The sequence below is a fragment of the Terrapene carolina genome, unplaced genomic scaffold, assembly GCF_002925995.2.
Source record: "Terrapene carolina triunguis isolate 2854851 unplaced genomic scaffold, T_m_triunguis-2.0 Scaffold96, whole genome shotgun sequence".
Taxonomy (NCBI): domain Eukaryota; kingdom Metazoa; phylum Chordata; order Testudines; family Emydidae; genus Terrapene; species Terrapene triunguis.
Window position 1 is genome coordinate 80,244,802 of NW_020664447.1, and position 27,094 is coordinate 80,271,895.

General features: G+C 45.5%; 1 protein-coding gene across 3 annotated transcripts in view; it reads left to right on the plus strand.

Annotated features, from left to right (window-relative positions):
• The window catches only part of PPP2R5C (protein phosphatase 2 regulatory subunit B'gamma), a 179,711-nt gene that overhangs the window by 138,280 nt on the left and 14,337 nt on the right, over nt 1-27,094 (plus strand). For all 3 annotated transcript variants that reach the window (XM_024201468.2, XM_024201470.3, XM_024201469.2), the window contains 4 exons: nt 12,282-12,452; nt 20,819-20,946; nt 23,312-23,413; nt 26,953-27,025. In XM_024201468.2, the coding sequence (XP_024057236.1) occupies nt 12,282-12,452; nt 20,819-20,946; nt 23,312-23,413; nt 26,953-27,025 (474 nt within the window). The remainder of the gene's footprint in view (nt 1-12,281; nt 12,453-20,818; nt 20,947-23,311; nt 23,414-26,952; nt 27,026-27,094) is intronic.

Here is a 27,094-nt window from a genome sequence, read left to right on the forward strand (position 1 = left end):
GTTTGGTCACAAAATTTATTCTACGACCAGCCTCCAGTTTCGGGTGGTGAACCACCAGAACCTTTTGGGTCACTATCACTTTAACTTGTGGGACTCTCTCCTCAAGTTCAAGGACTCCATGTCCCAGGAGATGGTCCAGGAGTTGGCGATCCTGGTGGAGGGAGGAGGGGACTGCAGCGGTTCGGTGCTCCCTCCAGATAGCTTGGAATGTGGACGATTCAGCTGCCCGAGTGGTCGCTTTAGTGGTGGTCATGCAGCACAGTTCCTGGCTCCAAGAGATGCAGGCCTCTATTCCAGTTGACGGTAACAGCCTGTTCTCCAACCAAACGGATGCGCATCTGCACGGCCTGAAGGACACGTGCGCGACCCTCTGCTCTCTGGGGATGCACACTCCTCAGGCATTGAGACAGCCGTTATGGCCTTTTCCACCACCTCGACAGTGGCATCCTCAACAAGGGCCTGCAAGGAAACTGGACGTCGGGTTTAACCACCACCGCTCTTTGTCGTCCCGGTCTCCTACGCAGCCTGGCCTGGAGAAGCACCAAGGGGGCCAAAAGGGCTCATTTTGAGGGTGTGCTCGGGAATGACTCACCAGTCAACTGCCCAGATCCTTCCCGTCTTTTCCTCAACCACCATTTCCCCTACCACTCGGCCTGGTGTGGGTTACGGCAGGCTGCTGGGTCCTGGACATAGTGGCTCGGGGCTACACCCTGCAATTTCTGGCCGCCCCTCTCTCCCACCCCCACCACTTCCCCATCCCTCTTAAGGGACCCTTCTCGTGAGCAACTCCTAGTTCAGGAAGTCGAGAAGCTCCTAAGCTTGAGGGCTGTGGAGGAGGTTCCTTGGGACATGGAAGGAAGAGGATTCTACTCCCGCTACTTCCTAAACCTGAAAGTGAAAGGGGGCCACAGACCCATTCTAGGCCTGCGGGGCCTCTACAAGTCTCTCAAGAAGTTGAAGTGCTGCATGGTCTCCCTGACCTCCATCATCCTTTCCCTGGATCTGGGGGACCAGTATGCCGCTCTCAACTTAAAGGACACTTTCATGTCCCCATATTCCCAGGACACAGGTGTTTCCTGCATTTCATAGTGGCTGGGCGCCACTTCCAGTTCATGGCACTACCCTTTGGCCTGTCCTGGGCTCCAGGGTGTTCCCGAAATGCATGGTGCCGGTGGCAGCTTACCTGAGGCATCAAGGGGTCGAGATCTTCCAGTATCTCGACGATTGCCTCATCAAGGGCAGGTCTCTGGAGCAGGTGCAAAAGAGCCTCTATTTGGTGCGCTCCACCTGCAGCGACCTGGGCCTGTTAATAAATACAGAAAAATCCACATTAACGTCAGTCCAACGCATAGAGTTTATCGGAGCTGTTCTCGACTCTACGTAGGCATGGGCCTTCCTGCTGGAAACACTTTTTCAGGCCATGATTGACTTGATCTCCCTCATAAAGAGCCAATTGCTCAGCACAGCCCACACGTTCCTGTGACTTATAGGCCACATTGCTACGTGAACATACATGGTCAACCACACCCTGCTTCATCTAAAGCCTCTGCAACCGTGGCTTACCTCGGTCTACATTCCCAGCAAGCACCCCTTGGACTGAGTGGTCATGGTGCTGAGCCATGTCCTCTGGTCTTTGGACTGGTGGCAGGATCCCATGTCGGTACCGTAAGGAGTCCCCTTCGCTACCCTATCTCTGTCGCTCACCATGGTCTCAGACGCGTCAGATCTGGGTTGTGGAGCCCATCTGCGCGAGCTCAAACACCCAGGGCCGCTGGCTACAACATGACCTATCCCTTCATATCAATGTCAGGGCTCTCAGAGCGGTTCACCTGGCCTGCCAGGCTTTCTTGCCCCACCTGGAAGGCAATGAGGTGTAGATCCTGAGGGATAATACTGTCGCAATGTATTACATCAACAGGCAGGGGGGCACCAGGTCTTCAGCCCTTTGTCAGGAAGCGCTCAGCCTCTGGGACTTTTGTGTGCTGCACGCCATTCATTTAGTAGCTGCCCACCTGCCCGGAACCAAGAACGTCCTGGCAGATCACCTCCGCAGGACTTTCTCACCTTGCCACGAATGGTCGCTCCATCCGGAGATGATGAGCCTAGTTTTCCACAGGTGAGGAACTCCCCAGGTGGACCTGTTCACGTCCAGGCAGAACAGAAAGTGCCATGTGTTTTGTTCTCTGCAGGGCAGGGACAAGGGCTCCCTGTTGGACGCATTCCTGATCCCAAGGTCGGGGGCGCTGCTATACGCCTTCCTGCCGATACTGTTAATCCACACGATCTTGCTAAAGATGAAGCAAGACAAAGCAATGGTCATCCTCATAGCCCCAGCATGGCCTCGTCAACTCTGGTTTGGCATGCTGCTGAGCCTTTTGGCAGCCACCCCGCTGCAGCTACCTCTTTGGCCAGATCTGCTGTCCCAGAACCACAGCAATCTATTGCATCCAAACACGAAGGCACTGCACTTGATGGCCTGGGTACTGAATGGCTAAGTGGGAAAGAACGGCGGTGTTCTGCTGGTGTCCAGCAGGTCTTGCTGGGCAGCAGGAAACTCTCCACCAGGGCTACCTACGTGGCAAAGTGGAAACGGTTCTTGTGTTGGGCCTTGGATTGCTGCATTCGTCCAGAAGAGGCCCCACTGCAAGACATCCTGGTCTATTTGCTGCACCTTAGGCTCCAGGAACTGTTGCAATCTTTGGTCAAGGTACACCTGGCGGCCATTTTGACCTTCTGCCCTCTGTTTCAAGGCATGGTTCCTGAAATGTCTGGAGTGCCTTTACCCACGTGTCTGGGACCTGGTCCCTCCTGCTTCTCTCCTGGAAGGTCTCCTTTTTGGTCACCATAACTTCAGCGCGTAGGGTGTCCGAGATCAGGGCACTCATGTCGGAACCTCCTTATACCTTCTATAAGGTACCTTCTATAAGGACAAGGTCCAGCTGCGTCCACACCCGGCTTTTCTGTCCAAGGTTGTGTCCCAGTTCCATGCTGGTCAAGACCTATACCTACCAGGCCCTTGTCGAAAGCCTCATACAACGGATGAGGAATACAGGCTGCATACCCTGGACATCAGATGGGCGCTGACCTTCTACATAGATAGAACAAAGCTGTTCCGTAAGTTCACCCAGAGAATCTCATCCTGGATCATGGCCTGCATCCGCTACTACTATGAGCTGGCGAAAGTGCCCCTGCCGGCGATCATGACAGCTTACTTGACTAGGGCGCAGGTGTCATCGGCAGCCTTCCTTGCTGAGGTGCCGATCCAGGAAATTTGCTGTGCCGCAACCTGGTCGTCCGTCCACATCTTTGCTTTGCACTATGTGCTGACCCAGCAAGCTCAAGATGACGCTGGTTTCAGCAGAGCAGTACTCCAATCTGCAATCTTGTGAACTCCGAGCCCACCTCTTTGGATTCTGCTTGAGTCCCCTACAATGGAATCGACATGTCTGCACTCGGAGAAGAAAAAACGTTTACCCACCTTTTGTAATGGCTGTTCTTTGAGATGTGTTGCTCATGTCCATTCCATTACCTGCCCTCCTGACCCTCTGTCGGAGTTGTCGGCAAGAAGGAACTGAGAGGGCGCAGGGCTAGCAGTGCCTGATATACCGCTGCATGAGTGTGTCACTCCAATGGGGGCCATAGTCGGCCTTACAGTTACCACTAAGGCAAAAGTCTCCGACCGCACATGTGGGCGCGCACACACCTACAATGGAATGGACGTGAGAAACACATCTTAAAGAACAACAGTTACAAAAGGTGGGTAACTGTTTTTTACTCATTGTACAGTACAAAAACGCCTATTTTTCTGTTATGTATGTTAATTTTGAAAGAAGATATTACTCCATCCACACTAATAGTAATGGCCCAATTTTATGTAATACTAACAATCTGTGGTGCATACACTATCTCTCTAGTGAATATTTAACCACACTAAAAAAAAATCTTCAGGCAATTTGGCTCAGCTGCTAGGCTCAGCTCAAAAGAGGTCTACCCTCTTGTTAACTTTTGCTTGAAATAAACAATTTGTTGGCAAATTTTTATTCTTAAAATTTAGTATGAATATTTTCTGATACTTTGGTAAGTACAAGCTTAAAGATGTTTGTCAAAAATTATTTGTCAGAATTTGTCAAAAATTATTTTTCCCCTTAGTCTCATGGTTTTTTGGCCACGCAATCTCAGCACACACAAATGGTTTTCTTAATATTTAGAAATTGAAGGTTTTAATTTTTGAGGCATTTCCCAGGAGAGAAGTATTGGGCATCTTTATCCTTATGCAGAATACTTCCACATAGTATTTGCTACTACTATCTAATTGCAGCAGGAACTGGAGAGGGAAACTAAAGCTAGAAGGGAGAGGAGAGGTGGAACTGGAGAGGGGACTGTGATGCAGAAAGGGAAGGGGAGAGAGACAGAGAATATATGCACAGGGTAAATAGAACCTTGTGAAGAAATGAAGTTAAAATATATACTGATAAAACTAAATGCAGTGCAAAATGGCAAAATATACTATAGTGAAAAAGAAATAAACTTAGATAAGAATAGGGGGTAGCAGAGGAGAGAAATCTGATGTTGAGAAGATAGAAATATTTTAAATTTGCTGTTTATTTTTAGAAAAAGGTCAAAATATGCAGAATGAAATAAAGGGCAGAGGGGAAAGAAAGCAAGTTTTTAAATGAAGCACAGATGTGTTTCTCATTGATATCTGTAGATATGAATAGCAGAGATTGAGGGTGGCAAAGCAGTTGTTGTTGTTTCTAGGGTGCTATCCTGTGGCAGGGCCCACTCGCTCCTGCCTCCGTTGAAGTCCACAAACAGCTTTCAGACCTTTTTGCTGATAAAACACCTGGTGCCGTTTATTTACAATAGTATTTTCCACCATCCTTATGCACTATATAGCCTCACCCCTACAGTCTTGGGGAGCCCTCTGCACCTGAGGCAAGCAGGGAGAGCAATTTCTCTCCCTTTCTCGTTCTCCTTCCCTCTTTTCCCACTTCTTTCCTGTGCCTTTTGTATCATCGGTCTGATGGCCTAGTTAGTAGTCTCTTAGTTCTCCTCAGCCCATCAGTTAGGCACAGCTCTTCTTAATAAAATCTGCTCTAGAATTAATTAATTAGAGTTGCAGTGACCAGAGTGCTGGCTCAGCTACTATCCTATTCTCTGTCACACAGGCAAAAAAAATGTGTTGCTCCTCTCCTTCCACCTCACACACTTTGCCATACTTTTTTTATATTAAATTACAAAATACAAATGTAGAACTTATTAGTTATAAAAAAAAAAAAGTGGAAATTCCCAAAGAGATTATCTAACATTTGACGTTGAGGAACGCTATTCCAGTCATGTATAATTGCACATTAGTTGAAAACAAACCTCTAATAACATGAAAACCCTTAGCTAATATTAAGAAAATAATTTCTAACACCAAACTTAATACATAATTCATTAACATACTGCCACAGACTGAAAAAATCTGAACTGTGCCTCTTTATTGATGATTGGAGACAGAAACATCAGAAAAAAATCTTCATCCATAATAAAAGCATTCATCTCATTATTTAGTGATCAAAATCATTAGAATGCATTATTCTTCATCAAAAAGGCTTGAGCAAACTGCCCTACGTCCTAACTGAAGCAACACATGCAGAAACCCATCGTTCCTGTTCTTTGAGACTCTTTTAAGTTTTAGAAGGTGCCTGTAACTGTTACAAGAGCTGATATAATTAATGTGCCAACAATTCTATGAGTATTAAAAATTCAGTCTTTGTGTATAATCTTCCCCAAAAAACCCAGTATTTTCCAAATTTATGGTTTTATTTTACATGTTTTATGGCCTGCCTAAACCTTTGATGAGTATGATGAAAGGAAGATATGAGATGGCGGTGATAATAATATAGTTTTATCAGTTTGGGCATTGAAAAGTCACATATATATTCACAGCAGTCACCTGTGAACTTCTTATGTCTTTTATCCAAAAATAACATCTTACAATTTAGAGGCCTCATCTTGGAATCGCATGAATAAGGGTTTTCAGGATCAGGTCCTAGGTATGAAAGCAACAAAAAAACAAAGATTGGAGCCAGTTATGTTAGTATTGCACAGCCAGAAATTTCCAGCTTATGAGTGTATTAATGATTGTTTGGCATCAGAATTACTTACTTTACCCTTTGATGATGACTTTCGCACTATTCTTTTAAATGTCTGTAATTGTTCATGTTTGGAGTAGCACTTTTTAACCTTCACAGCTGAGTAACAAGTGTTAGTCTGGGACTAATAATTTCCATGACGCAGCAACATGCCTGATCACTGACTGTTTGGGACAAGACTCCTTTGGTTCTTCTTCAAGTGATGGTCTCTATGTGTAGTCCACTCAACGTGTACATATGGTTTATGTGCCTGAGACGAGAAGATTTTTCACTAGCAGTGTCTGTCGGACCATGCCTGCACCTTTGTCCTCCTTGTGCTCTGAACCAAGGTTATTAGGGGATGTGTGGAACGACTGCTAGTCCAGTACCTTTCTACCACCCATAGTCTGAACCCTAACCCTTCAGTGTCCACTGCTTTATCTAGCATTCTTTGTCTAGTGTAAATAGTTTTACCTGTTCTTAGATAAGTTTGAAAGTTTAGAGTTAGTTTTAGGGTCCAGGGGCCTGAGGTGCCCCCTCACCCACTGTATGGGATGCCTAATATGACCAAGACCTCAGAATTCAAGATCTGCATGGTCTGCTCCCGGGTCTTCCTGGTAGGCAATGACCATGACGCTTGCTTGTTTTGCCCCAGGAAAGCTCATACCCCCTCCAAGTGTAATATCTGTTCGTCCTCCCACCAAGACTATCAATCCATAAGAGTGCAGTTTTAGGAGATTCCTGATTGATTGTTCAACGAGTCCGTAGTCTGACCCCAGCCTGTCAGGACCCCCTCATCCTCTCCCTCCCCCTCATGTGGCAAAATGACTTGCCAACTGCTATGCCACCTTGTGGCTAGGTGCAGTGTTGCAGGGTTTTTTCTCTTTAGTCCTGCTGACCCTGGTCTGCTGGTGGTCCCCTTCTTCCTTGAGCGGTGGTCCCTGTTGTTTTCCACTGTGGGTTACACATGTGCATCATATGCCCGGAGTCATAGAATTTGAAAGTAGTGTCTGTTGGTCCGCACATGTGCCCTTGCTTGCCTTGTGCCTTCGATTACAGCGATAAAGGGCGGGGTGAACGAACCACCTCTTCAGGTCTCCTTCTCACAGCTGCATGGTCCAGGTTGAAACCTTTAGTATCCTCAGCTTTGACGTCGTTCTGAAAAACAATATTAAATAATTCATCGTTTTTAATAACTTTTATAGATTTAGTAGTTTTAAGTATCTTTTACGGTTAGATTAGGCTACAGGGGACTCCAGCACAAGCTCTTTGACATCTTCCACACCTCTAGACCTATAGGAATAGCCCTCCCTGTAAATGAGGCCATATTGGAGCTGGCTAGAACAATGTGGTACACCCTTGCCACCTGCACTCCTACCCCAAAAAGGACGGAGAGATGTCCTGGCTAAGGGTTCAGAATTCTTATTCTCTCACCCAGCTCCCAATTCGGTGGTGGTTCAGGCCACTTTAGAAGGGTTCAGGCAACAACACCCCAGATCTACTCCTGCAGGGAAGGAGGATAAACATGTAAATCTACTGGGGAGGAATGTTTTCTTGTCCTCCAATTTTCGGTTCACGATAGCCAACTATCAAGCACTATTGGCTAAATATGATTTCCTGAACTATGCTAAGTTTGAGGACTTTGCCAACAGTCTCCCACAGCAGGATCATTCTCATTTCCAAGCTCTAATAGAGGAAGGAAAGTTAATAGCCAGAATCACCCTCCAATCTGCAGTCAAGGCAACCTCAGAGGCATGGCTACCACCATTCTTATGCAAAGGGAGTCCTGGCTCTGTGCCTCAGCATTCTCCAGGGAGGCCCAGAATACCATTGAGGACCTCCCCTTCAATGAATCTCACCTCTTCAATCAGTATACAGATGAGTCCCTATACACCCTGAAGGACTCTAGGGCTACCCATGGATCACTGGGTGTATACACACCTTCCCTTAAGAGGAAGTTACATTTCCAATCAACCCCATCAAGGTATAGAGCTCAACGCTTCTACCATCAGAGACCCTACAAACCAGCTCATAAAAGGCAGAAGATTCAAAAGTCCTGCTTCCATGTTCCTTCCATACTGGTCTCAACATCCCAATCCCACCCCGCAACCCAGTAATATTTTTGATCCAAGCCTGAGAGCCGTGAATTGCTGAGCCCAACACCTCCTGACTCCAGTGCTCCGGGTATCGCTTAGCACTCTTTTTCAATACCTGGAGCGTGATAACAATGGACACGTGGGTGCTGGCTATATGATTGAGTTTGCTATGCTACCTCATCCAAAACTTCCCTTCCCAACCCCCTTTGGGGACCACTCTCATGACAGTATTCTCGCTCAGGAGGTGAACTCCTTATAGCAGCAAGGAGCAATAGAGCGTGTTTCTCCACAGTATTAGGTTACAGGTTTTACTTGACCTGCTTCCTCATATCCAAGAAGAAGGCTGGGTGGAAACCAATCCTTGACCTCCATCACCTCAACCACTTCATTCACAAACTCAAATTTCACAGTCATGTAGGCAGCAATAATTCAATTTTTAGAAAAAATGGCATGTGGTCACAGCTCCTGCCCACAGACAATTTCTCAGATTTATGGTGGGCTCTGACCATTTCCAGTACTATCCTTCAGAATAGCTACCGCCCCCATAGTCTTTACCAAGGTATTTTCAGTGGTAGCAGCTCACATCAGATGTCATGGCCTCCTCACTTTCCCATACCTGGACGACTGGCTCCTCACCACCAAATCTCACCCAAAAGCCTATACGTCAATATCGATGATGCTCCACCTCTTTTCCTCACTGGGGAGTCAGTGTAAACATTAAAAAATCTGGTATTACTCCCATGAAATCTTTGGACTTCATTGGGGCAACCTTGAACTCTATCACCACAGGGGCAAACTTGCTCACGATTTCCAGACCATGAATGATATTATAGCTCACATAGCAAGCAGCCCTTGGGTAATAGTCAAAACGTGTCTCTCCCTACTCGGCCACATGGCTTTGTGCACATCACTCCATTTGCAAGACTCCACCTTCGAGTATGACTACATTCAGTTCACTCCCCAAGCTGTCATTCCATGAATCTCACACTGACAGTTCCTGCCAAGATACCATCCTCCCTTCTGTGGTGGACAAATCCTCATCACATATGCGTGGGGCTCTCTTTCTCCCCTCTTCGCTGGCCAAGACAATCATTATGGATGTTTCCTTGCTAGGTTGGGGAGCCTATATGGGCAACCACACAGCACAAGGAGCCTGGACATCTTGAGAGTACAGAATTCACATCAGTGTCCTGGAATTAATTATGGGCAGTAAGGAAGGTGTGCGAATCCTTTCTTCCATTCTTTCGCTTTCACCACATCCTGATAATGTCAGACAATGCTAGGATGGTCTTTTACACCAGCAAGCAAGGGAGCGAGATCTGCCTCCCTGTGTGCAGAAGCAGTCAATCTCTGGAACTGGTGCATCAGCAATCAGATGACCCTATCTGCAGCCTACCTTCCAGGGACGCAGAATGCACTCTGATTCCCTCACCAGACATTTTACAATTGACCACAAGTGGGAACTTCATGACATGGTGCTGCATGACATTTTCACATGATGGGGAACCCCAACAAGAGATCTATTCACTTCCCAGGCCAACAAGTGCATCACGTGTTGCTCCAGAGGAACCATAGGCTGCCACTTCCAGGGTGATGCTCTCCTTTCCTGGTCAGACCAGTTCAACTATGCCTTCCCTCTGCTGCCGCTTCTGCCATGAGTGCTACACAAGTTCCAGCAGAACAGGGCGACAGTCATCCTGATCACCCCTTTCTGGCCCTGACAGTTCTAGTTCCCCGAGCTCCTGACCCAGTGCAATGAGAGGATCAAACACCCCAATCCACAACCACTCCACCTCAGGGCGTGGTATTTGGATAGCCATCATACCTAGAACGTGCATGCTCTTCAGCCATGTGAGACATCTTCTGCAATAGCAGAAAGGATTCGACTAGGAAATGTTACCTAGCTAAATGGAAATGCTCCTCGTCCTGGAAACAACAAAGAGGCATTCTACCAGAAGCTATGGATATTCCACTCATTCTAGACTAGATCCTATCTTTTGAAGACATCAGGACTCTCCCTCAGCTCCTTGCAAGTCCGCTTAGTGGCGATCAGTGCATTCCATCCACTACTGAAGGCTACTCTATTTTCACACACTCGCTAGCCAGTTGACTCTGGAAAGGCCTGATAAGAACTTTCCCACTCCTCAAAAGATTGTGCCCCAAGGGGACATGAATCTTGTTCTTTTGGTACTGACCAGGCTCCCCTTTAGCTACTTGCCCCATGTTTCTCCTCTCCATGAAGGTCGCCTTCCTTGTAGCCATCACATTAGCGAGGAGGGTTAGTGAACTCAGAGCAGTGATGGCAGACCCTCCAAACACTCTGTTCCACAAAGATCGTTTCTTTACACCTATGCCCCAAATTTATCCCTAAAGTGATTTTGGAATTTCACCTTAACCAATTTATTCACTAACCTTTATTCTTCCCCATATTGCACGCATATGCAGAAAAATGTAGACTCCACTCTCTTGATGTTTGACAAGCCTTGGCCTTTTACCTGCAGAGATCAAAACCAGTCAGGAAGTCCCAGAGACTGTTTGTCACTCTAGCAGAGAGAATCAGGGGGCATGCCATCTTCACCGAGAGAATTTCCAAATGGATATCTGGTTGCATTCTACTCTGTCAGCTCTTGAACCGCCCTCCCCCTACAGAGATACGAGCTCATTCCACTAGAGCTTAAGCAACAAATGTAGTGTCTCTTCAGGACATACCCCTCCTGGAGCCATGTGGAGCTCCATCCACATGTTTGCAAGTCCCGGTACAGGACTCAGCTGCTGATGCCTCCTTTGGATTGACAGTTCTCTGTTCAGCCCTGCTGTCCTCATCCTTGAGCCTTCCTCCTACTTATGTACTGCTTGTCAGTCACCCACAGTGGAATACAATAGGGCCATTACTCAAAGAAGAAGAGGAGGTTACTTACTTGTAACTGGAGGTTCTTCAAGATGTGTGGTCCCTATCTGTATTCCACTACCCGCCCTCTGCTTTGAATCTTGTCTGATTCGAACTAGAGAAGGAACTGAAGTGGTGGTCGGTCGGTTTGCCTCTCCCTTTATTTCCTCGGTCGGAGGCATGAGGCAAACCAGGGCACATGCATGGACCAGACACTACTTTTAAATTCTCCGACTCTGGGCACATGGTGCATGTGAATAAGCCACTGTGGTATATAGATAGGGACCACCCATCTCAAAGAACCTCCATTTACATGTAAGTAACTTCCTCTTTTGTCATGTGACTCAGTTCTCAGGCTGGGTCACCTTCAGTCTCACCCGTTTCAGGGTAAGCCAGAGTTTTTACCAAGTAGTCCCAAGACCTCACACCAAGTCGGCAACCCTGGTCCAGACCTGATGGTCCTTCTGTCTCCTTGTGTTTGGGGTCTTCCCTCTAGTCTTTCTGGTAAGGCTGTAGGGGAACTTAGTCCCTCCCTCTGCCCTGGGTTCCACTGCACTTCGAGATGTCCCTCTTATGGAGATCTGTAGAGTGGCAATGTGGGGCTCAGTGCATACCCTGGTTCAAGCTTCTACAGCAGATGCGTCCTTCGTAGCAGAGCAGTTCCAATCTGTAGTACAGCAGGGTCCTCACACCCTTCTTGTGAATCACCTCAAGTGGAATACATATAAAGACCATCACTCAAAGAAGAAAGTGTTTGTACAGTAACTAGAGTTCTTCAAGGTGTGCGGTCCCTGCCCTCCCTCCCCTCTGTTTTGGATTGTTATCCTAAGCTTATTTGCAGTAGCGAAGGAAGTAGAAAGGCCCGTTAAATCCTCAGTTTGGAGCATGAGGAGGACAAAGGTGTAGCTGTGGACAAACAGACACTGCTAGCGAAAAAACTTCTGGTCTCAGGCACATGGCACATATGCGCATCTTGAGTGGAATATACATAGGGATCAAACATCTCAAAGAACTCCAGTTACTGTATAAGGTAAATAACCAGACTCCTTATATTTCATTAATACAGTAACAAAAGTACTTGTTTACAATGACAATTCCTGCAACAATGGAAGTCAAATATTTAAAATGTTGCTATGAAAATTGTGCATTAATTTTTTCCTGCAAATGTTCTTTTTACAGGTGGTGATGGCACTGCTCAAATACTGGCCAAAGACTCACAGTCCAAAAGAAGTCATGTTTTTAAATGAACTAGAGGAAATTTTAGATGTCATTGAACCATCTGAATTTGTAAAGGTTATGGAGCCTCTTTTCAGACAGCTAGCCAAATGTGTGTCCAGTCCACACTTCCAGGTCTGTACTTCAAGGAACTCATAAAACCAGATCTTCAGTTTGGGATTTTTACATTGTTAGTGAATTGATAGTTTTAGATATATATGAACTAAACTTCTTTAAAATAACTGATTTTAGTATGTTAAAAATGCTGAAAAAATAGCACATAGTTGGATGCCTAACTTTAGTGATAGGGAGCTCAGAGGGCCAGGCAACTTAGTGGTTGTTGCACCCAACTTCCTGCCCCTTGCCTCTCTGTCAGCGCAGTAGAGGTACCTGTTCATGACCATAAGCTGAGGATCTTCAGCTTTCCACCCACAACATGGTCTAGGCTCTTGGGAGTGTTGTGGCAGGGGAGTTCAGCCTCTCACCGAGACAGCACCATCGCGACTGAGCTTCTGAGGCTGCGTCCACCTCTGTGATGCCGTCCTGGCAGCAGGGCCAGTGGCCAGCACAATGGCCTTACTGGAATGCCTGGGGCATGCTGGTTATGCCGATGCCCCCTTTGCACCAATCGTCGGTCACCGCATCAGACAAGCATCAGGTGGCACCGATGGCACTGGGCTTAGTGCGCAAAGTGCAAGCAGATGCTGGGGCGGAAGGGCAGATGCCCAGCCCAAGACCCCCTTTTACCCCGGGGAATGATGCCCCGGGCCCTCCCTCAGTGGTCCTATCCTCATCATCCTCTACAGATGAGGCTATGGTGGGGCCCTCTCGCATTAGCCCACTGGACAATTTTAAGGAGCACCAAGCCCTGCTCCAAAGGGTGGCCACTAACTTAGGCCTAGAGGTGGAAGAGATGGCGGAGCAATCAGACACTTTGTTTATTGTGCTCTCTGCATCTACCCCCGCACGTGCACGAAGGGATTCTAAAGATCGCCAAAGCCTTCTGGCAAACCCCATCCTCAATTACACCCACCTCCAAGAGGGTTGAAAAGAAGTATTTCGTCCCAGCCAAGGGGTTCGAATACTTGTACGCTCACCTGCCCCCAAGGTCGTTGGTAGTTTCTGCAGCCAACAAGACAGACAAGCAAGGCAATCTATTCCACCACCCAAAATAAGGAGGCCAAGAGACGGGACATTTTCGGAAGGAAAATGTATTCCACGGCCAGTCTCCAGTTCAGAGTCGCAAACCACCAGGCTCTTTTGGGGAGATATAACTTCAACTTATGGGACTCCCTCCATGAGTTCAAGGAGTCCATGCCCCAGGATGCGGCCCAAAAATTCGGGGCCCTTGTTGAGGAGGGTACTATTGCAGCTTGGTGTTCCCTCCAAATGGCATGGGATGTGGCCAATTCAGCAGCCATAGTGGTCGCCTCAGTGATGGCCATGAGGCACTGTTCCTGACTTCAGTCCACAGGCCTGTCCATGATTTACCATTTGATGGGATTGTACTCTTTGCAGAACAGATGGATGTGAGCTCCACAGATTGAAGGACACTCAGGCTCACTGGGGTTGCATACGCCTCAGTTGGTGACTAAACAGTTCCAGATGCCCCCGGCACTAAGGCCTTGACAGTCTCGACAGGGGTCTGCAAGTAGAAGGAATAAGGACACGAGTTTTAGTTGTTGCCACCCTTCCTCCTCCTCTTCACCTGCACAACCTGGCCCGGTGAAACATCATGGGGGCCAGAAGCATGCATTTTGAGGGTGTGCTCGAGAGCGATGCCCCAGTCAACTTCCCAGATCCGCCTCATCCTTTCCTCAACTGTCTTCGTCCCTACCGTTCAGCCTGGTCACGGGTTACCTCGGATCGCTGGATGCTAGAAATTGTATCGGTGGGATACACCCTCCAATTCTCAGCCACCACTACCCCTAACCCCCTTCCCTCTTTAGGGATGCTTCTCATGTGAAACTCCTCATTAAGGAGGTAGACAACCTCCTGCAGCTGGGGGCAGTGGAGGAGATCCCTCGGGAAATGAAGGGGAAAGGGTTCTACTCCTATTTCCTAATCCCAAAGGCAAAAGTGGGCCTAAGACCCATTCTGGACTTGCGGCAACTCAACAAATATCTCGAGAAGTTGAAGTTTCACATGGCTTCTCTGGCCTCCGTCATCCCCTCCCTGGATCCGGGAGACTGGTACGCTGCTCTCGACTTGAAAGTTGCTTACTTCCATATTTCCATCTTCCAAGGACACAGAAAATTCCTCGGTTTTATGGTGGGCCAGCGTCACTTCCAATTCACAGTGCTACACTTTGGCCTCTCCTTGGCCCCGCGAGTATTTACAAAATGCATGGCCCCAGTAGTTTCAGGCCTTGCTTTTTTTTGTAGAGGTTAGCAATAGACAAACACGAACCCCCAAGTCCTCCAAGTGTCCCTCTGGAGTGCTCAGCTCATGATCCACCAAACAGTCACAAAGCTTTTAGATCTGCTGTACTCACAGGAATAGTAAGTCCCAGCTTGTAAGATTCAACTCAGGATTACCGTACTTAACGTACAGCACTTGGATATATTTTTAGTGAAAACAAGAATGAGTTTATCATCAAAGAACAGAGATTCAAGTGATAGTGAGAATATTGGAGACAAATGGTTACAGGTAAAACAAAATTATAACACTTTCTGAAGATTAAATTTAACTAACCAGTTCTTCTTTGAGTGCTTGCTCATGTCACGGGTGCTGTTGAGTCCAGTGCGGGACCACCCGCTGACACCTGGAAGTCATTGTGGCACTAGTGGGATAGCAGTGCCTTCCACCCCGGAGGCCTTTGCTGCGGCCAGGAAGGGACCTACTGACACTCCCAGTACTGCCAATCCCGATGGGTCAACCACTGGCTCCCAACGAGTGTGTGAAGCAGAATGGAGCATGGATCCCCTAGCTCATACCCAGCTCCAGGGCCTTTGGTACCGACCAGAGCCAAACCAGCCCTCATGTCATTGATGAGGACTTCCCTGATCTGGCACTGATCCCTGGACCCTCGTCACCAACTGGCAGAAGTGACGGGGTACCGCCCCTCCCCCACTCCATTGGCCTCCTCAGAAGGACTCTGAGTTGGAGGTGAAACCTTACGCTCAGCCTAAGAGCTGCTGCCCCCACCCATCCTACGTCCCGCCAGATCTTGGTGCGTGCTCCCCCACAGGGACCTGGCCCAGAGGACAGTGGCTTACACAGGTCTAGTGGCCATTCGGCCAAATGTGGGGCTTTCCCCCGGTACCAGGACCACCGTCCAGCCGTTCCTACTTGGTAGTGTCTGAGAGGAGGGCTCCTCCACCACACATCTGGCACCTGATCTAGATGCTGGTTCCAAGCCCAGTACTGACATGCAAGACTTAGGGCAGGGGGACATAATCGGGGCCAAAGAAGAAGAGGTTCAGGCCTCTTCCTCCTCCTCCCCAGTTGAAGTCATCTCGGGACCAAGTGGCGCGGTGCCACAGGATGACTTTAGAGTCCACCAGGAGCTTCTAAAAAGGGCCCATCAAAGGTTGCCCTACCCCTCAACAAGGCTGATATGGGTCTTGTCAGGTATTTATGGCAGACACCATGTTCTTTCCCTCCCACTTCAAAGAGGGCAGAGAAGAAGTACTATGTGCCTGCCAAGGGGTACGAATGCTTGTACTCTCACCCTCTTCCTGGGTCCATTGTGGTCACAGTGGCCAATGAGAGGGACAGGCAAGGCCAGTCAGGTGCTACTCCTCCCCCTCCCCACCCCCCACCCCCAGGAAGAGGACTTAGAGAAACTAGACCTATTTGGTAGAAAAATTTATTCAACGGGTGGGTTACAACTTCATATTTCCAACCAACAAGCCTTGCTGGGGAGGTATGATTACAATATTTGGGACTCTACGGCAAAGTTTAAAGATTCACTGCCTCAGGACTCCAGGCAAGAGTTTTCCACCCTGAGAGAGGAAGGGAAAACCATAGCCAGGGCCTCACTCCAAGCAGCTCTAGGTGCAGCTGGCACAAAGCCAGAACAATGACTTCCTCAGTGGTCATGAGGTGATGCTCCTGGCCTCAGTCCTTAGCCCCAGCAACTGGCCCGATTCTTAGCTCCACTGCCTTTACAGGACCTGTTCAAGAAACGGCGCAGGAGTTACAAGCATAGACAACTGCCCACTCTACCTCAACCTCCTACCAGGGTCACACAGATATCCAAGAGGCCCAAAACAGAACTTTTGACGGCACGCCTGAGAGCATTATATCAATTCCCGCATCGGATTCTGCCCCCCTTTTGTTTTCAGACCGACTCTACCACTTCAGCCTGGCATGATCCCTCATCACCTGAGGCCACTGCATGCTGAGTACGGTAGGGGAAGATTACACCCTTCAGTTTTCTTCCACCACCCCCCATCCCTCTTTAGGGACCCTTCTCACAAGTAACCTCTAGCACAAGAGATCCAATCCCTCCTGCAAGTAGGGGCTGTGGAAAAGGTGCAGCAGAACTTGAGAGGGAAGGGGTTTTACTCCTAATATTTCCTAATCCTGAAGGCCAAAGGGGGTCTTCAACCCATCCTGGACCTGCATCGCCGCAACAGTTCTCTCAAGAAACTGAAGTTCTGCATGGTCTCCCTGGCCTCCATTATTCCCTCATTGGATCCAACTTGAATGGTATGCTGCTCTCAACTTGAAATATGCCTATTTCCACATTTCCATCTTCCAAGGCCACAGAAGGTTCCTCAGATTTATCATAAACCAAACCGATTACCAATTCACTGTCCTCCCCTGTGGTCTGTCAGCAGCCTCTCAGGTTTTCACAGAATGGTGGTGGTAGTGGCCTTCTTCAGAAGGCAAGGTGTCCGAGTTTACCTGTACCCCGACAACTGGCTGATCAAGTGCCGTTCAGAGGCTCAACTGAAGAACAGCATCAGCCTGGTCCAAGCCACCTTCCGTGCACTGGGCCCGTTGTTAAACGAGCAAAAGTCGACTCTCATTCCCATCCAGAGAATAGCGTTTATCCAAGCAGTACTAGACTCGACCCAGGCCAGAGCCTTCCTTCCAGAAGCTCGATTCCAGACAATATCGGCTCTGATATCCAAGGTTAAGGCCCACCCCATAACGACAGCCCCATTTTCCCTCAAACTTTTGGGACACATGGCTGTGTGCACTTACATGGTACGGCACACAAGGCCACACCTCAGACACCCTGCATGCTTGGTTGGCCCAGTGCTTACAGTTCCTGCCCCAGTCCTCGTCTCCCTTGACTGGTGAAGGATCCCCGATCGGTGGCTGCAGGCCTTTCCTTCTTACAAACCCCTCCCCCTGGCCTTCAGTATCTTTCATTTCAGATGCATCCGATCTAGGTTGGGGAGCTCACCTCAGGACTCAGGGCCTGTGGTTCCTGGAAGAGCTCTCCTTACGCATAAATGTCAGAGAGCTCAGAGTGGTCCACTTAGCTTGCCAAGTTTTCCTTTCCCAGATCACGGACAAAGTTGTGCGAGTGCTTATGGACAATATGGCAGCCATGTTTTACATCAACAGAGAGGGAGGAGCACGCTTCTTTACCCTGTGCCAGGAGGCCATTGATCTGTGGGACTTCTGTATGAAACACTCAGTTCACCTCCAAGGCTTGCCATCTTCCAGGAGCCTGGAATACCCTCGCAGATCACGTCAGCAGGTCTTTTTCCTCTCATCATGAATGGTCCCTTCACCCAGAGGTGACAAGATCCATCTTCCAGAGGTGGAGGTCTCCCCAGGTAGACCTGTTTGCAACCAGGCAGAACAAAAAATGTCAGCAGTTTTTCTCATTACTGATCACAGCCCAGGTTCTCAGATGCCTTCCTGCTTCTATGGACAGAGGTCCTATTCTATGTGTTTCCTCCACTTCTAGTACACAAGGTCCTTCTAAAAGTCAAGCGAGAAAAGGCAAGGATTATCCTTATAGCTCCTGTGTGGCTGCGACAACATTGGTTCAGCATGCTGCTGGACCTGTCAGTAGCACCGCTGCTGTTGCTCCCACCCCACCTGGATCTGATCTCACAAGACCATGGCGGTTTACTCCACCCAAACCTGAGGGCCCTTCACCTGACCACGTGGATGCTACATGGTTGAACCCAGAGGAATAGGCCTGTTCAGAGCAAGTTCGCCAGATCTTGCTAGGTACTGTCCACTAGAGCTACTTACCTAGCCAAATGGAAGCGTTTCTTGGTGTGGTCTTCTCAACGAGGTCTCTCGCCGACTCAATCATCCCTCCAGCTGTGCTGGAATACCTGCTCCATCTTAAGCAACAGGGTCTGGCCCTCACATCTATCAAGGTACATCTAGTGGCAATCTGTCTTCCACCCTTCGGTGGATGGTAGGTCGGTCTTCTCGCATGAGATGTCCATTCACTTCCTTAAAGGGGTAGAGAGACTTTACCCTCAAATGTGTGAACCGATTCTACTGTGGGTCTTAATCTGGTCCTATCCAGACTCACTAGCCCTCCTTTCGAGCTGCTAGCATCATACCCTCTGTCGTATTTCTCTGGAAGGTTGCCTTCCTTGTAGCAATTACCTCAGCCAGAAGGGTCTCAGAAACTAGGGCCCTTATCTCAGAAACACTGTATGCAATGTTATTTAAGAACAAGGTTCAACTGCGCCCCCACCCAGCAACTTCCAAAGGTGGTCGTGCAGCTTCATAGTAACCAGGCTATTTTCCTGCCAGTTTTCTTCCCGAAACCACAGAGGAATGCAGGGAGCGGCGTTAGAAGTGTCCTGGCCTTCTACATTGAGAGGAGCAAGCCATTCAGTGAATTCACACAGCTCTTCTTGGCAATAGCGGACAGGATGAATGGCCTACCGGTTTCAGCCCAGAGAATCTCATCCTGGATTACCTCCTTTATTCATACATGCTACGAGCAGGCAGGCGTACCACCTCCTGCCATCTTGACCGCCCATTCGACCAGAGCTCAAGCTTCATCAGTGGCATTTCTGGCCCAGGTCCCAATCTGAGACATCTGCAGGGCTGCGACATGGTCGTCATTGCATACCTTCTCTTCCCACTACGCCATCCCACAGCAGGCTAGAGACAATGCCAAGTTCAAAAGAGCAGTGCTGCAATCCGCATGTCCATGTACTCTGAGCCCACCTCCTTTGTTACCACTTGAGTCACCTAACATGGAATGGACATGAGCAAGCACTTGAAGAAGAAAAGACCAGTAACTAACCTTTCCGTAACTGTTGTTTTTCGAGATGTCTATTCCACGACCCCCAGCGTCCTGCCACTCTATCAGAGTTATCTGGCAAGAAGGAATTGAGAGGGTGCGGGGCCGGCCTTGCCCCTTATAATAGCGCATGAATGTGCTGCACCAGAGGGTGCTAAAGCCAGCCCTATGGATACCACGGAGAGAGAAATCTCTGGCAACTGTGCACATGACATGCGCACAACTAACGTGGAATGGACATGAGCAACCCATCTCGAAGAACAGCAGTTACAGAAAGATAAGCAACCGTTTTTTCTTCTGACTAGAGAAATTTATTTCAACCAAAGTTCTTCCCAGCATTTTCAGCCAAGCCTGGCTGAGAACCCTTTTTCATTAAGCAAATCCCACTGTCAGTTTCCTTCCTTGGTGAAGGATTCCAGGGTGCCTCTCTGCTCCCCCAATTACATAAGAACATATCTTTGATGTTTACCCGAAATAGGGTTACCCCTGCTGTTTATTTCCTTCTCAAATCTCTGCCAGCTCTTCGTTAACATTTGACTTAGAATGCTAATACATTTCTACTATATGACATACAATACACAGTGATCCACCATGGAGACAAGTGTCTCCCACTCCCTGCCTGTAGAAGTTTGTCTCCAGATACACTGTTCTTGAGTGACCTGTCTTAACTCTGAGAACATAATTTTTAGAATATATACATAACTCTTCATGTGTGTTCTGTGTACACATTTCACAATGATTGATTACTAGTATGACACAAGCTTTCATTAGAGACCGTACATGATATTCTTTAGTGAACCCATGGGATCCTTGTATCCCTATGTACCTCTGTGCCTTCTGTAAGTTGGCATCAAGAGATCCTTGGATCACAGCAGTTCTTAAGTTTCTTAGCTGTGCTGCAGTGCTACTGTTGAAGTACCAAATTGGCACCGACTTTCTTGACTGAGAACCTTTTTTTAACTGCAAGGAGAGTGTCACTGCCTACATGACCCCAACAGATCACAGGGGATTCTATTTAAATTGTGAATGTGCTGCATCATAGATAAAATGGAGGGCACAGGACACATGTTTCTTAAGAATGATTTGTAGCCATATGTTTGTAAATTACACAGTTCTGACCCAAATTAAAAAGTAAACCATAACTTTGAATTTCTTGATGGTAATTTTAAAATATTTTGGTACTTAATATTTGGTATCATCAATTCTCTCCAAGCCATTTTATTTCCTAATTTCAGTTCTGTTTAGCAAACTTTATGGTATGAAAATGCTAACTGGAAGATGGATAAAGTAGTGTGCTTACCTTCATGTCTTTCAGGTGGCAGAACGAGCACTATACTACTGGAATAATGAGTACATTATGAGTTTAATCAGTGACAATGCAGCAAAGATTTTGCCCATCATGTTTCCATCATTGTACCGAAATTCAAAGACACATTGGAACAAGTAAGAGACTCTTGTACAAATAATATATTGGTTAATATGTTTAAAGGACTTTCTAAATGTTAATGTTACTTATCTAACAGTACTGAACTTTAGTTTCAAACAATTAGGGTTAAAATGCCTTGTGTTTGTGAATTACCTGTTGTAGCTACAGTATAATCATGGTTTCAGAGTAGCAGCCGTGTTAGTCTGTATCCGCAAAAAGAACAGGAGTACTTGTGGCACTGTAGAGACTAACAAATTTATTTGAGCATAAGCTTTCGTGGGCTACAGCCCACTTCATCAGATGCATCATGCGTATTCACAATATTTCTACCAAGACCTTAACAATGTGAAAGGAGATGAGTGAGGGCAAATGTCAGATCACCTATCAGAGGGCCCAGGAAATGCATTTGAGAGGGTGGACTCTTTCCTGTAAAAATATGTTTTAGTGCAGCTTTTCTCCTACACCATATTTTATTTTGGATTATTTATAGAGAGTAAATTAAATGTGTATTGCATAGTAGTTTAGTGGTTACTAAAGACAAATTTTGATGGTTGACGTCTAAACTTTGTTGACCCATATTTTTGATAATCATTTGACTATATCCATATTAAAATCATCTTATTCTTTCTTTTTTCTTCTTCCTTTTCTCAGCATTTGTCTCCTGTTTTCTTTCTCTGTCTACATATCGCCTTTGTTTTTCCCTTTCCATCCACACAATAGTGTAATACTCAAGCATGAAAGTACTCCTAGTCAGCTCTATCCTGCAGCTACTCCAGCTGCAAAACAGTTTTGTTTGAGCTAGTGTGCAAGAGCTGGTGGTGTGATTGTTCCATAGCTCATTGCTGTGGAGTGAGGACTACTGATTGGTTGGCCTACAGTAATGCCTGATGAATCTCCCACTAACTTCAGTGTATACTGAGGGAAGTGTGTGCAATAACTGGATACAGGTAATCCATTGATATACTGATTTTAAAAATATTATCTGGATTACTTTTAAAAGAACAACCGTAATCCTAAAAAAAAGATTTGTGTGGTGAATAGTAAATATGGGTTACTTTCAGTTGTTTTTCTCACTTTTTATGGCCATCCATTCATTCTGTCCTGAGCATGAGTGAAGTCGTGAAATCCAGTACACCCCCACGCTCACTGTGCAACCAACATGAATAATGCAAATTAACGATGTAACTGATTTCTTTTCTGATCTGGTGATCAGTAATTTATAATAGATTATTTCTGTAGAGTAAACTTTTACTTCCCTGGCAGTGTGCGCTATATAATGCAGGTGAAGATTATTTGTTGTTGTTTTTCATGCTGTTTCTAATCTGTTTGCTTATATACTCTCGGGGGAATTCTGCACACATTTTAAAATTCTGCATATTTTATTTGTCAAAATAACACAATATAATCACTCCAGTTTCAATTATTTTTGGTAATTTATTTAAAAATACCTGTCTCCCCCCCCCCCCCCAGAGCCCAGCTGCAGGGCACCCCCCGGCCCAGACACCAGCACCCCCCTCCTACCAGAGCTCAGCCACCAGCACCCCTAGAGCCTTTACTCCCCCCTGATTCTTTACTGTCCTGCCAGGGGACGTTGTGTGGTGCAGCCCTCCCCTTCCTTACCCTTTGCCTGGAGAATGAGGATCAAGTAGAGCATGAAGCCTCTAGCCAGCCATGCTGGGCGCGTCGCTCACTGCAAGCTGGGCTCTGCAGAGTCCAGCGGCCCCTAGTGGCAGCCAGCAGCTCTGCAGCCCCAATTCTGCGGGGGCGGAACAGGGAATTCTGCGAAATTCTGCATTGCACAGTGGCGCAGAATTCCCCTAGGAGTAGTTTAATACTAGCTTTAAAGACCCCTATTATTATTGTGATTCAGTATTTTATATATTTCTACCATATGTGTATAGCTGTGATTATGCTTTCAGAATAAATTTTACATTATGCAGACTCCTCTATATCAGTATAGAAATATTTACAGAATTTCAGTCAGTTGACAGTATAAATGTATCACCTGCTGAGGTCTATATTACGGTTTTAATTTTTTCTAATAGTTCTATTTTGATTAAAGTTGTATCAACTTTTAAATTTCTAAAGCAACCGTATAATGATGCACAATATTATATAAAGGAGAATTAGAACTTCCGAAGAACATTTTTCATTAACAAGTGGGAAATACTGCTGTAGAGTAAGTAAACTGTATATGAAGAACATTTAATGATTTAGAATTTGTATTAGCCATACGGTAGCTAAAAAGAAACTTCCATTAACTAGTTTTGTCTTTATGTATTCTAAAATAATGTAATTTTCTAGTTTTATAAGTTATTGGCTACTGTTGAGCAGAGCAAAGTTTAAAGTACTGTGAGTTTCAACCCGAAGTTTTACTTCTAGGACAATACATGGCTTGATATACAATGCTCTGAAACTCTTCATGGAGATGAACCAAAAACTGTTTGACGACTGCACACAACAATTTAAAGCAGAAAAACTGAAGTAAGTTTCATATTAACATTTCAGCTTATTCTACAATAACCTGTTCAGAGAATTTTCATTGTTTACTTTGAAAAGTTACTCTCGCTTTAAAAAAAAAGTTGTGCCCGTTTTATTCAGCCCAAAAATCTGAAAATTCACATGGTGAGATTCTTTTCCTTCTCAGCATGCAATAACTGTGAAATGTATTTTAAAATACAAGTGTTTAAAATAATAGTTCAAACCTAATACTGCTGCTGGCAGCCATCTTTCTGCAAAATCATTGTTGTGACACCACCAGTCTCAAAGTCCAACAGAAGAGAATGATAACTAATTTACATCCTGCTTTTATTTTAGATGCATTATTTGCCATCTGTCCCCCACATCCCCACCCCAATACTTTTCAGAATCCTCCAGCATTGTTTTGTAGAGTGTGTGCCTGTGCATTTATGTACAGGGCATTATTGTATTTTGTCATAAATGCAATGATGAATGCAATATGTTTGTATTAATGCTATGTTGTAGCATATTCCTCACAACCATATGTAAAGTGAACTATTTAATTTTGCTTAATTTCATCTTTAACCTAGGTACAAATTTATTGTTGATAAATAGGAAGGAAGTGTTTGGGGGGAGGGATAGCTCAGTGGTTTGAGCATTGGCCTGCTAAACCCAGGGTTGTGAGTTCAATCCTTGAGGGGGCCATTTAGGGATCTGGGGCAAAAAAATTGGTCCTGCTAGTGAAGGCAGGGGACTGGACTTGATGACCTTTCAAGGTCCCTTCCAGTTCTATGAAATAAGTATATCTCCATATATTATTTATTATAAGTATAGTATGGTCAGGTGAACAGAGCAGGGGATTGGAAGCTTGAACTTTTCTGGTTTTTATTCCTGTCAGGGTTCCGTCCCCACTCTGAACTATAGGGTACAGATGTGGGGACCCGCATGAAAGACCCCCTAAGCTTATTTCTACCAGCTTAGGTTAAAAGGTATGCTGCCACCACCAAGCAAGTTAAACAAACATTTAGGGAGAGCCACTTGGAGCTCTGCCTTTCCCCAAATATCTCCCAAGTCCCTACCCCACCTTTCCTGGGCAGGCTGAGAATAATCCCCCCCCAATCCCCTACACCCCTTTTTCTGGGAAGGCTTGAGAATAATATCCTAACCAATTGGTTACGAAGTGATCAAAGACCCAACCCATGGGTCTTTGGACAATGGGAAAAATCAGTCAGGTTCTTAAAAGAAGGATTTATTAAAAAGAAAAGGTAAAAGATCTCTGTAAAATCAGGATGGAAAATAACTTTACAAGGTAATCAGATTTAAAGAGCCCAGAGGGAACCCCCTCTAGCCTTAGGTTCAAAGTTACAGCAAACAGAGATAAACCCTCTAGCAAAGGAACAGTCACAAGTTGAGAAAACAAAGAGAAATTAATACGTCTTGCCTGGCTATTACTTACAAATTGAAATATGAGAGACTTGTTCAGAAAGATTTGGAGAACATGGGTTGATGTCCGGTCCCTCTTAGTCCCAAGAGCAAACACCCATCAAAACAAAGAGCACAAAAACAAAAGCCTTCCCCCCTCCCCCCCCAAGATTTGAAAGTATCTTGTCCCCTTATTGGTCCTTTGGGTCAGGTGTCAGCCAGGTTACATGAGCTTCTTAACCCTTTATAGGTAAAAGGATTTTGGTGCCTCTGGCCAGGAGGGATTTTATAGTATTGTATATAGGAGGGTTGTACCCTTCCCTTTCTAGTTATGACAGTTCCCAAATGTGCAACTGACTTGTATGGTCTTTGAGTCACATAATTTCTCTGTGCTTCCTCTTCCCCATAGGTATAATAAGTCTAAGCATGTTCACAGGGGTGGTTTGAGGCGTAAATATTTGCTTGTAAAGTGTTTCAGATCCTGATTAAAGGAACTGTAGAAATGAAAACTATTGGTGGTTCTTTTTTCAGAGTAGCAGCCGTGTTAGTCTGTATCCGCAAAAAGAACAGGAGTACTTGTGGCACCTTAGAGACTAACAAATTTATTAGAGCATAAGCTTTCGTGGGCTACAACCCACTTCTTCGGATGCATATAGAGTGAAACGTTTCAGCATAGGAATATTTGGGGGGTTGAGCAGATCTTGGTTAGAATCATGTTTTTAGTTTCAAAGTGAAATATCATGATTTCTTCCTGTAGCAGTCCTTAAGGGCTTAACAACACATAGTTTTGTTCTGCTTTAACTATATTTGTTTGAAATCAATGCAATCCCTCCCCTCCACCCCGAACTAGTGTGGCCTCAGTTATACTAGGGTATAGGTACTTATGCTGGTATATAGGTTATTCCTGTAAATTTAAGTGAAAGTGAGCTAGAATATGTAGTGTGAGACAAATTTTAAAAGTATTTTGGCAAAAGGATGAAAAAAATGTATACATAATAGAAAGAAGCAAAAAAGACAAATAGGACTGAGTTTTTGGTGTACTATTTTTCTAGTAAAAACAATTCTACTTATTTTTTATATTAGAAAATAAAGTCTTGATTCTTTTTTTTTTTTTCTTGAGTGCAGCAGAGTCCAGACAAGAAACTGAATCCTGAGCAAGTGAAGGAGTGATTTTTGCTCATGAATTAAAATTCATTTGAGGAGGGAGGTGTTGATTTAACACAACCACGTGAGAGGACACACTCTTAAATATTTAGAACTCCTACTCTACCATCTGAATGCTGAGAGAGCTCCCACTGCATGTTGAAACCCTGGCCCCACTAAAGTCAGTTGAAGTGTTGCCATTGATTTCAGCAGAGCCAGGATTTCACACCAGTTCTCTGGCCAAGGAGTTAGTCAGCTAAAAAGAGGAATAAGGCTTAATCCTAATTTTTCTGAGGTGGAAGAGAAGCTGGAAAAAAAATTTCCCTTTCTTTTTAATGGTCATTTTGGCCTTTTTTACTCCACAAGGAAGCCATAAGGGCACAAGCTCATTCCCCTCCCTACACACTTTGCAAATCACCTTTGAATGTACATCTCTCAAACAAATTTAGACAATAACTAGACCCTTTCCCTTGATTTGTTTTCCTCAAGTATTTCACCATTAATGAAGCATTATTCAATTTCAAAATAGTTTTTTATCGATGTCATTATTTTACTTAAATTTAAATAAACTGCAATCAGAACAGTGGAAATAAACAATGTCCTTTATTGTTAATTATAAAGGTAGAATCCAAAAGTATTTCAGACTATACACCAGTCTAAATGCAGAAGATTTTTTTTGCTGTAATCATGTATTTTTTAGCAACATATTGTGCACAAGGTGAGAATGCCAGTCAGCTTATTTTTGTAATAAAGTGTCCTTATTTTCTCGAGACAATTGTCACTCTTTTGTTTTAATGTTGCCCTGGAATCACAACTAGCGGTGCGGTATGGTTTAGATATGTATATGGGCAAACTGTCCATCAAAAATTGGTAGAAGATGCATCTAAACAGATGAAATAACCAATTAGTCACTATTCTGTTAAAGAATAGTATGTGAGTTGTAACTTATAAATTCACCGAGTTTCTGTTACCTCTGTTTTTTAATTTTCTTTTTGCAGAGAGAAGCTAAAATCGAAGGAAAGAGAAGAAGCATGGGTTAAAATAGAAAATCTAGCCAAATCAAATCCCCAGGTATTTAGAAAAGATTAACATATTCATGTTAAAAATTCTAGGGTTTTGTTAAATATCAGTGGGGTAACA